The following is an 11,657-nucleotide window of genomic DNA, read 5'->3' as shown; positions in this document are numbered from 1 at the left end:
TAAAGTCCCAGTAGAGTTTAGCAAACTCCATGTTTATGGTTTTGATGGGAGGAAAAATATTTATTTCTTAGAGAAATAAAAATCTGAATATGTTTTTTTTCCCCACTGAATACATCTAATCAAATTAAGGATTGTGTTTTTCTAACATATTTAAGTGTAAGATGTTGCTGCTGCTCCAATAAAAGATGAATTAAGTCATTTCTAATCAATACTAGTAAATGTCAAAACACTGTTAGGAACAGTGTGTAGTGGAAAGCCAGTAACTGGGCTTCCTGTGAGTTTCTTAGGAAGCCTCCAGAACTGAAAAAAAGGTGGAAGAAGAATGCGGCATATTGGACATGTTTTCCCAAAGCCTACATCTCCCAGAGGGAGACAGGATATGATCTGGAACTACAAGGGATCTGCCTTCCACATTCAAAACAGTTCCAGTAAACTCAGTTCTTTCCGCACTGTTCTAAGATTTAGCATTATTAGCAATGAGGATATTTTGTTTCGCAAATGCTCTGTTTGCTTTTTGATTAGAACATTGACACAACACAGAAATTAATCATGTTTTACAACTACTGGGTGTAGTTTAACATGCATACAACAAACTAAAGCAGAACTCTAGCTTTACCATTTTCAGGTTAGTAAAATGAGAGTTACCAACCAAGGATTATTTCTGTTTATTCAGACACCCACTGATTTTAATATTTTTTGTTTTCTCCAAATGAAATGAAAATAAAATTAGGTGAAACCACAACTTCCTTCCAGCTGAGCTGCTGGGAGGTTTCACTCATTTGTCTGTAAGTCTGAGCCCAAACCCAGCTCCCCATGTGGACTCTGCTCTCTTTTCTAATGTTCATTTCTCACAGCTTATCGGACTGTGATTGAATGCTTTAACTATGCTTCATGACTCATATTCTTCTGTGATGTCACTATAAAAAACTGCCATCCCTAAAAAGAGCAAACGATAAAATTAACTGTTTAATTTCAGGTTTTCCTATTTCTGACTCATAGTTAATCTGTTACAGGAACACAGGGACCACCACCCCAGTTCTTGAACTGTGGTGCTGTAAGAAAGCGTAGGTGGGTGGTAAACGGATCTCAGTCAAATCCTGGAACAGCCCTGGAATGAGTAGTCTGAGAATCTCCAAAAATGCCAGAATTGCTGCTGGATTACATTCTTGGCTCCACCCACTAAAAACTCACACACTGGAAGCACAGAGTAACTGTTAAAGTGTCACAATTTTGACATTCAGGATTGCGTTAGACCGGCAGTTCCTAAAGAAGAATTTGTTATTGGAAACTTTAAAGTTTGAATCCATCCTGTCAAAGTCTATCTCATATCAGTTATCAGTTTCTACATGTGCTTACTGTCTGTGCTTTAACAAACAGTAGGACTGTTCAGCTACCAGATATAATTCTGAAATCTAACAAAGTCTGTATTCAACGGTACTTTAGACTGAAGTCAGAGACCATATCTGTTTAAAGAAATGACTGAAGGACCTGCTGGAAAAGTGGTATTTTAGGAAAACATCAAGTATTTAGTGGTTGAAGTTTGTTGTGACAGTCAGATAAATACTGACCATGTTTATCTCAGAATAAAAGTTTTGAAAGTGGTAAATAGGAAAACATTTCTGCATGTAAGGTGGTTCTTAGTGTAAGTACAATTAAAACCATTTGTAAAACAAAAAGTTGGCAAAACAGAATTACTTAGAACCATGATGGTTTTGATCTTCATGTCTCATCAGTCATTGCAAGAAAGGCAAAATTTTTGTTGCTGGTTTTTATTTTCTTCATTGCGATCAGAGCCTGTCCTAGGCTGTATGAGACCCCACATAGAGTTTGATTTGACACAAAACATTTTAAACAACAAAGATTACACGTTTGTTTTGCTTGATTATCAGTGATTTATCTCTTGCACAAAAAAATGGACATTTGTAATCCGTGTGGGACAGATGTAGAGCCCAAACTGTTGCTTCTGGAGACATCAAGCAGAACCTTTGTTTGATTGTGTATTGGGCTTGCTCTGGTTTTAGCCTTTGTACAAATGATGCTAGAAAAACAATCAGTTCCTCCTTCATAGGTGACTTCTGATGTGATGCTTGTTAATCCATGCTGTTTAAAGTTTACTTCTCCACATACAAAGGGAGCACAAACAGAAGTCTAACAGGAACACATTTTCAACGACAGCTGATATGAACACATTTCTGGACGATGAGTAAGACTCAGCGTCGTTGTACAGTATGTGCTCAGTCATCTGTAAAACACAAAGCATCTCAGGTTGAAAAAATCTGAACAGTCCCACATGAAAACATTAAGGCCTCTGGGACAGTTTTGGTGATAGTGATACTAGCATTATGTGTATTTGGTACATGGGCAACAACATGTCAGAGGTATGCACCCACACAAACCTATGTTCTTATACTTCCATGGTGATGGCTTTAAATTAATTAAGGTTTATAGGTTAATTATCTTGAAAAGTGAGTGTATCATACTATACTTAAAAAGTAATTAAACTGTAAAATGTTTCTGCTGCCCTACACTATCTTCCTGTAAATGATCATTAATATAAAAAAAACTAATAATTGTATCAATCAAATGCAGAAGTACAGAGATTATACTGATGCTGGCAGGGGGAACTCAGCTCATGGAGTTGTTCCTGCAACCCCCAATGGTTACATCCTTCTTGTTATTTGTGTTGTGCTGGCAGGTTAATGAAAACAGTCAGGCTGAATATTATAAATGTCATACAAAGATAAAATATGAGCAAACACAAGGACCAATAAATGTTGCTGTTGGCATGTATCCCTTTTTTAAAGCAGTTAAACAGGGATAAGGAATCATTAAAGGACAATAAATCAAACAAGTAATGAAGGAACTCTAAATTATTTAGAAGAATTTAGGCCAATGCTCGAGTTAAGTTAAAACACGTAAAAAAAAACTAAAAAAAAAAAACTGTGGCTCCCAAAGCAGAGTCAAGAGATAATAAACTGGACTTACAATTAGATAGTTTTTAACATTGTACCCCTCTTTATTTCACTTACTATAAATGCTTGTAGAATAAACCGGCAGTCACGATCACAAGTCTCTTTTATTCTTATTTTGTGGGTTAGATGCTGAAAAAAAGGTTAGGAATCCCTGGTTTAGATAAAAGCATATTCAGTTGTTAGCGAGGCCTAGTCAAAGTTTTGGCTTAAATCTAAATGAGAACCTGTGGCAAGGATTGAAAATCACTGTGCACACATGCTCTTGGTCCAGGGTGACTGGGCTTGAGCTATTGTCCAATTTCCCAAGTCTCAGCCTCTAGATGTACAAGACTGGCAGAGCCTAAAAGACTTGGTGTGACAGCAGCAAAAGATGGCTTTTCAAATCTACACCAAAGTTTTTTATATTTTCATTTGTAAAAAAAAAAAAAACAAAACACAATTTTCTTTCCAATTCACAATTTTACAGTACTTTGTGGTTTTAACTTGACTATATATATACAGGTCCTTCTCAAAATATTAGTATATTGTGATAAAGTTCATTATTTTCCATAATGTCATGATGAAAATTTAACATTCATATATTTTAGATTCATTGCACACTAACTGAAATATTTTAGGTCTTTGTTGTCTTAATACGGATGATTGTGGCATACAGCTCATGAAAACCCAAAATTCCTATCTCACAAAATTAGCATATCATTAAAAGGGTCTCTAAACGAGCTATGAACCTAATCATCTGAATCAACGAGTTAACTCTAAACACCTGCAAAAGATTCCTGAGGCCTTTAAAACTCCCAGCCTGGTTCATCACTCAAAACTCCAATCATGGGTAAGACTGCCGACCTGACTGCTGTCCAGAAGGCCACTATTGACACCCTCAAGCAAGAGGGTAAGACACAGAAAGAAATTTCTGAACGAATAGGCTGTTCCCAGAGTGCTGTATCAAGGCACCTCAGTGGGAAGTCTGTGGGAAGGAAAAAGTGTGGCAGAAAACGCTGCACAACGAGAAGAGGTGACCGGACCCTGAGGAAGATTGTGGAGAAGGGCCGATTCCAGACCTTGGGGGACCTGCGGAAGCAGTGGACTGAGTCTGGAGTAGAAACATCCAGAGCCACCGTGCACAGGCGTGTGCAGGAAATGGGCTACAGGTGCCGCATTCCCCAGGTCAAGCCACTTTTGAACCAGAAACAGCGGCAGAAGCGCCTGACCTGGGCTACAGAGAAGCAGCACTGGACTGTTGCTCAGTGGTCCAAAGTACTTTTTTCGGATGAAAGCAAATTCTGCATGTCATTCGGAAATCAAGGTGCCAGAGTCTGGAGGAAGACTGGGGAGAAGGAAATGCCAAAATGCCAGAAGTCCAGTGTCAAGTACCCACAGTCAGTGATGGTCTGGGGTGCCGTGTCAGCTGCTGGTGTTGGTCCACTGTGTTTTATCAAGGGCAGGGTCAACGCAGCTAGCTATCAGGAGATTTTGGAGCACTTCATGCTTCCATCTGCTGAAAAGCTTTATGGAGATGAAGATTTCATTTTTCGGCACGACCTGGCACCTGCTCACAGTGCCAAAACCACTGGTAAATGGTTTACTGACCATTGTATCACTGTGCTCAATTGGCCTGCCAACTCTCCTGACCTGAACCCCATAGAGAATCTGTGGGATATTGTGAAGAGAACGTTGAGAGACTCAAGACCCAACACTCTGGATGAGCTAAAGGCCGCTATCGAAGCATCCTGGGCCTCCATAAGACCTCAGCAGTGCCACAGGCTGATTGCCTCCATGCCACGCCGCATTGAAGCAGTCATTTCTGCAAAAGGATTCCTGACCAAGTATTGAGTGCATAACTGTACATGATTATTTGAAGGTTGACGTTTTTTGTATTAAAAACACTTTTATTTTATTGGTCGGATGAAATATGCTAATTTTGTGAGATAGGAATTTTGGGTTTTCATGAGCTGTATGCCAAAATCATCCGTATTAAGACAATAAAAGACCTAAAATATTTCAGTTAGTGTGCAATGAATCTAAAATATATGAATGTTAAATTTTCATCATGACATTATGGAAAATAATGAACTTTATCACAATATACTAATATTTTGAGAAGGACCTGTATATATATACACCTTTACAAAACCAGCTATTTTTATATATGTTCAGTACAGACCAAAAGTTTGGACACACCTTCTCATTCAAAGAGTTTTCTTTATTTTCATGACTATGAATATTAACTACCTCTTGAAGCTCATCAACAGAATGCCAAGAGTGTGCGGAGCAGTAATCAAAGCAAAAGGTGGCAACTTTGAAGAACCTAGAATATAAGACATATTTTCAGTTGTTTCACACTTTTTTGTTCAGTATATAATTCCACATGTGTTAATTCATAGTTTTGATGCCTTCAGTGTGAAGCTACAATATTCATAGTCATGAAAATAAAGAACACTCTTTGAATGAGAAGATGTGTCCAAACGTTTGGTCTGTACTGTATATATATATAAATAGCTGGTTTTGTGTAAAAAATCATTAAGGAAGTTTACTTTGTCCCTCCTGTAGTGGAAAATATTTGAAAAGAAAAAGAAAGCATGATGAGAAGTGTTGAAAACTGGTCTTTTTTGCGTTTATATAAGAACTCCTCCCAGTGGAGAAACAGGATCATTACATAGTCTTTAGGTTCTTTTGTAATTAGACACAATTTTTATGTCCCTAAGGACATAATACCTGACACGTTTCAACGGAAAACTTCCGTGTTCATCAGAGGTGTCACTAGATGGTACAAAACCTGTCAAAATCAGCTGTTCTTCCCTGAGGATCATTAAATGTTATTGCTAAATATTGGTGCTGTCTGAGCCTAAAACTTAAAGCCGAGTTTAAAAAAAAGGTTATTTTAAATACAGCACACCATGACACAGCGTCAGCAGTTTATTGTTTTGTATAAGTATGAGCAACAGTGATAAAGCACAGCACAGATACATGTTAACTCAGTGGAGGAAATGATGCTTTGGTTCACTCTGATTACCTATGGCGATGAGGAAAAAGTTACAGTACATGAGTTGCAAGCTATACATACATGCACCAACATTATGCTCTATAAACAGGCTTAACAGTATATCCAACACCATACAGCCTTGAATGAGGCTGTCACAAGCAGAGAGGAGCCACTGTCCCCCTGGTCCCCTGTCTTGAAAGAGAAAAAAAGTGCAAAAAAAACATTCAAAAATCACCACGCAACAACTGAAGAAGAAACAATTACAGCTGCAGTACTCATACAGAGTAAAAATGATTCAAGTCTGCCATTAATAGGTATCAGTGAAGCAGCAGCTGGGTTGTTTTTATGCTGTAACCTCAGCTCCATTAAGCCTCAGTCTATAAACCCTGGCGGGTTACTAAACGTCTCACGCCCACAGCAGCTTCGCTCTCCAGCTCCAACAAACACTTGATTTACACACAAACCTTTAATCCCAGTGGCTCTGGAGGGGCCAAACACTGTTACAACACATGGTTGAAGACTGACTGAAGGATCAGGTTTATGTTTTCCAGGTTATGTCCTTTGATTATTTAAAAGATTAACTTCTTTTATATATCTGCACACATTTTTTGCTTACATTCAATGTTGTTGACTTGAAATTTTAACTCCTCAGGATAGTGTCATTTTGACAAGTTCTTCCAAAAAAACCAAAAAAAAAAAAAAACAGAAAAAAAGACAACTGTAACCAAGAAAATTGGCTTTATGGAAAATTTAAATGTAACACTTCATTTGCTATCTGAGGTGACTGGACTTAAACTGGACTTAGAGATTGCTAGTCTTCATCATTCCCTCTTTATAAGCCTAATACATTATTTACAAAACATTCCATAACACAGCATAATGCTGCTGTATTTGCCTTTATAAATAAAAGATGGTCACCCTGACTTTCAGTCTAGGAACAGTAAACAGTGGGCAATACTTTGCACAGCACTGACTTACCATTAGAACAGTGTACTACTACATTATATTAATTACAAAGCTAAGAAGTAAAATAATTAAAATAATTGCTTCACAGTTTTAGAAAATTTGAATTAAATATGCTCCGTAAAGGGTACCTATAGTTTAGGTTTGTTCTACCTAAGTAAAGATGACAAACAAAAAACATACAAAAACAATTACAATCACATCCTAGTAACATTATAAAGATAACAGACCACAGTATCCTTAAAAGGATAACAACCATGAAATCAGTCAGTGTTTTTTAAAACTTATAACAAATGTTGGTAGTTGCACATCACTATCTGTACCACTGCCTGCTGTGTGGAGTTGGCACCATGTGTGCTCCCACAATGTGTGTGTTCCTGTTTCCACCATTTAGTTAGCTGAGGGAAACAGCAGCTTCCAAGCTTCAAACTTTTTGTCAAAAATCCACCCCTTTGATAGAGATCTGGGTCATCGAATAAGGCAGACCGCCCCGGGTAAATTCGCTGATGATTGTGAAGGTCTTTATAGATCACATTAAGCCCACCTGCATGCTGTTTTTGGCCCACCCATGAAGACTGTGATTGGTTTAAAGAAATGCAGTCCAATATACAGCACACCACACAATCCTTGGGCCCCTTGAAGACTCCTTAATAAAAAGTTATCTGTTATTGAAGCTGCAATAGTTCAACCTGAAAGAATTGCTGCAGTTCTGTAACACTGAACTTGGACCATTTTTCTTCCCTTCCTCTAACGTCCTTCTGGTGGCAACATAAACACTGATCCTCAGCCAGTCATGTTTGTCACCACTGTTTTAAACTTTTTCATTCTCATTCTGTAGATAAGGGCAGATTTAGGTGAGCAATTATCTTCTTGTGGCCAAAAATCTTTTTTGCAGATCAAGACAAATCTTCCTTACTTGGAAAACATTTTTCCTTCATCTTTCTCATTCTGAAGAGTTACTGAGAGAAATAGGTCTCTGTTTTATGTTATATTTATAACTTGGGTAAAACAGGAAGTGATAGATTTCTAATTTGAAGTTAATTATTTGAAGATAATTTCTTGTTTAGGAATTATTAGAAGAGTCAATAACTGGCACTTAAAAAAATATTTCTTAATATTTGATTTGTTCCCCAATGAATAAAGGTTTTCAAATTAAAATCTTTTCATAAATTCTCAGTACCAGATTCTGCTAGTACTATGACAAATGGATTTATTTTCAGACTTTTAACATATCTTTACAAGGGGAGACAATCGATGTGACGGGGGCGGAGTATGTCTACACTATAGCTCAAAAATGATATTTAATTTGAACCTCGTCTATGTTCTTTTCTTTCAGATCTACCAATGTCGTTTGACTGAGGGTGGATGGAGCTGTTTAAATGGTTGTGTTATTTGACTTGTTGGAATCTGCTTCTCTTTAAACTCCTGTGCAGTTCAAGCCTCTTCATCAGTGCCACTGGCTGAGCGCTCCTGGGAAACAGTCAGGCAGGTTTCTTTAGATTCTGATAATGGCAACATTTTGGGACATTATATATGCACCATGTCTCTTTATAACTTGCTTTTAACAGTTTTATGAATGTATTTTAAGAATAGAGCCAGACAGCTTGAGTTACCTCCTCCTGCTCATCCTCAGAGTCGTCATCACTGACAACAGGTTTGGCCCTGGTGCGTCCTGTTCGCCTGCTGCGCCCTTTTCCTCGATCTCCGCCTTTATCCTTCCGACTCAGGCGGATTTTTACTTTGACTGAGCGTGCTGTGTACAAAACACAGAGACGTTGTTTAGAGTATAAATAAATGGGAATGAGCAGCACTTTCAGCTAGAACACATTTTATTAATCTGTGTTCTGTCATTTCATTAATAAGCTGACCCCTGAAAGCAATGGGTTCCACAAAATCCTGTTTAGGGGTATCAGAGTAATGTTGAATAAATATAAAGGCACGCCACACTTTTCAGATTCTGATTTGTAAGAATAATGAAAACCATGTATCATATCCCCTCCACATTTATGCACTACTTTGTGTTGGTCTATTGCATCAAATCCAACATTAATACAATGACATTTGTCTTTGTCATGTGGCAGATTCTGAAACAGTTCAAGGGATGTGAATACTTTTGCATGGCACTATAACTTAAAAATTGTTATTCAGTCATTCCATAAACTAAACACAGATGTAAAATAGAACAAAACCAAAATGAGAGTTTCTGCTTTGGTTGTATAGAAGTGCTCACATTCTGATTCTGATCCATCCTCCTGCTCTTCCTCCTCTTCCTCACTCTCCTCTCCTTCGCTTTCCTCCTCTTTCTCGATCTTCTGCCTCAAGCTGGTGAACACTGACTGCAGCACGATGGAGTCTTCATATATCTGACAGGAATACCAACCGTAGGTATCGTCATAGGATGAATAATGTCATATACAAAAGAAGTTTCCCAGCGATGAATCTGGAAGTCTGCAACAATGATCACACGATTTGGTCACAGGGAGGTTCTCACCAGGGAACCCTCCAGATTGAAGGTCTGAGCATTTTGGAAGAGCAGCATGACGTCTCTCTCCAGGTCACCCAGACTGCGGTAGCGATGACTTCGAATCCTCTCCTACGAGGAAAAATACATCATATAAATTATGTTTGAGGGAATACTAGAATTATTTTCTCATTTATGGACGAATAATCCTACCTTGATCTTCCTGAAGTCCACTGGCTTGCGGATTAGCTCGTAGTACTCAGGCAGCTCCTTTCGAGATGGCAGCTGAATGAAGACCTCGCTCAGCTGACGCCCGCTGGTGCTGCAGGAGATTACACCATCGGGATGAAACAAACCAGCTTTGATCCTCTATTTATGTTATTTGCATTACTAGAAAATGTAAGAGAAACAGCAGCTGCATTTACACAGAAGCATCAGCTATGCATACAAGACAAAATACCACACAGCTAATTCAGAAAACAGCTGCAGCAACACAATTGTCAATAGTAAACATATTTCTAACTGTTGACTTTTTAACATTTTCTCATGTTAAAACCTCAAACTTTCATGTATTTTACAGAGATTAGATGTGACAAACACAAAGTAGCACAGGAGTTTGAAGTGGAAAAAAATGAAATATGGTTTTGAAAATCCTACCTTCTAGTTTCAAGTGTTTTGCTTTATCTGGTCTGTATTTAGCTCCACCCATCTTCCCATTAACAACTTCATTTTCCCTGCTGAAGGAAATGATCTCCGCAGCATGATGCTCCAATCACCTTTTTTATCACAACGAGGATGTTTCAGAGTGATGAGTACAGTTAGTCTTTTACCAGACATCACACTCTGAATGTAGGTGAAAAAGTTCAATAAAGTTCAATGGAATAATTGTGCTAAATTTCCACAATACAATACTAGTGATATATCTTTTAGACATTTTTTTTGTAATTAGGTTAGAAACAATGTGCTTTTCTTTTTTATCCTTCTGCAAATATTGCAATATAAACCTTAAAACCTACAAACAGAAATAAAATGGTGATTCTTTAAAAAAAATGACAACTAATTTCCTGTAGAAGACAATTATTAAAAAATACAAGTTGTCTTCTATCTAAAGATCATGTAACATTTGGGGCTTGATATAAATCATGCTACTCAGACAGCATTTTATTGAAAACCATGTATTTTTTTCCCTTTCCCCTCACCATTATGGTGCTACTTTGTGTTGGTCCTTCACATAAAAATTCCGGTGATGCAAACACAGACACGCAAAGATTAACATGAAAAGCAAATAATCATTTCTGTGAACATTTTGTGCATAATGTTATGTCTCACATTGCACTAAACTTTTTTTAAAACATGTACTAGTAGAACTGAGACATACATTTCTGACATTATCAGAAATAAAAACTGTTTTGAAAATCCACTAGAACACACAACCTTGAGAAAGGTTTATTCATATAACTCAAAATAGTATTAACAGTATAATAGTAATAGAGTATAAATACAGGGGTTGGACAATGAAACTGAAACACCTGTCATTTTAGTGTGGGAGGTTTCATGGCTAAATTGGACCAGCCTGGTAACCAGTCTTCATTGATTGCACATTGCACCAGTAAGAGCAGAGTGTGAAGGTTCAATTATCAGGGTAAGAGCACAGTTTTGCTCAGAATATTGAAATGCACACAACATTATGGGTGACATACCAGAGTTCAAAAGAGGACAAATTGTTGGTGCACGTCTTGCTGGCGCATCTGTGACCAAGACAGCAAGTCTTTGTGATGTATCAAGAGCCACGGTATCCAGGGTAATGTCAGCATACCACCAAGAAGGACGAACCACATCCAACAGGACTAACTGTGGACGCAAGAGGAAGCTGTCTGAAAGGGATGTTTGGGTGCTAACCTGGATTGTATCCAAAAAACATAAAACCACGGCTGCCCAAATCACGGCAGAATTAAATGTGCACCTCAACTCTCCTGTTTCTACCAGAACTATCCATCAGGAGCTTCACAGGGTCAATATACACGGCCGGGCTGCTATAGCCAAACCTTTGGTCAATCATGCCAATGCCAAACGTCGGTTTCAATGGTGCAAGGAGCGCAAATCTTGAGCTGTGGACAATGTGAAACATGTATTGTTCTCTGATGAGTCCACCTTTACTGTTTTCCCCACATCCGGGAGAGTTACGATGTGGAGAAGCCCCAAAGAAGCGTACCACCCAGACTGTTGCATACCCAGAGTGAAGCATGGGGGTGGATCAGTGATGGTTTGGGCTGCCATATCA

The 11,657-nt window shown here is 38.2% G+C and overlaps 1 protein-coding gene across 4 annotated transcripts in view; it reads right to left on the bottom strand.

Moving 5' to 3' along the window:
* Positions 1-5,870: 5,870 nt before the first annotated feature.
* LOC124868083 (transcription activator BRG1) overlaps positions 5,871-11,657 on the bottom strand; it is a 30,325-nt gene continuing 24,538 nt past the window's right edge. For all 4 annotated transcript variants that reach the window (XM_047364892.1, XM_047364891.1, XM_047364893.1 and 1 more), the window contains 5 exons: positions 9,590-9,698; positions 9,407-9,508; positions 9,146-9,278; positions 8,529-8,668; positions 5,871-8,385 (listed from right to left, as the gene is read on the bottom strand). In XM_047364892.1, the coding sequence (XP_047220848.1) occupies positions 8,350-8,385; positions 8,529-8,668; positions 9,146-9,278; positions 9,407-9,508; positions 9,590-9,698 (520 nt within the window). In that variant the 3' untranslated portion in view covers positions 5,871-8,349. The remainder of the gene's footprint in view (positions 8,386-8,528; positions 8,669-9,145; positions 9,279-9,406; positions 9,509-9,589; positions 9,699-11,657) is intronic.

Source organism: Girardinichthys multiradiatus, chromosome 5, assembly GCF_021462225.1.
Source record: "Girardinichthys multiradiatus isolate DD_20200921_A chromosome 5, DD_fGirMul_XY1, whole genome shotgun sequence".
Lineage (NCBI taxonomy): Eukaryota > Metazoa > Chordata > Actinopteri > Cyprinodontiformes > Goodeidae > Girardinichthys > Girardinichthys multiradiatus.
Note: the sequence above shows the minus strand (reverse complement) of the source record. Positions and strands in the feature narration are given on the sequence as shown.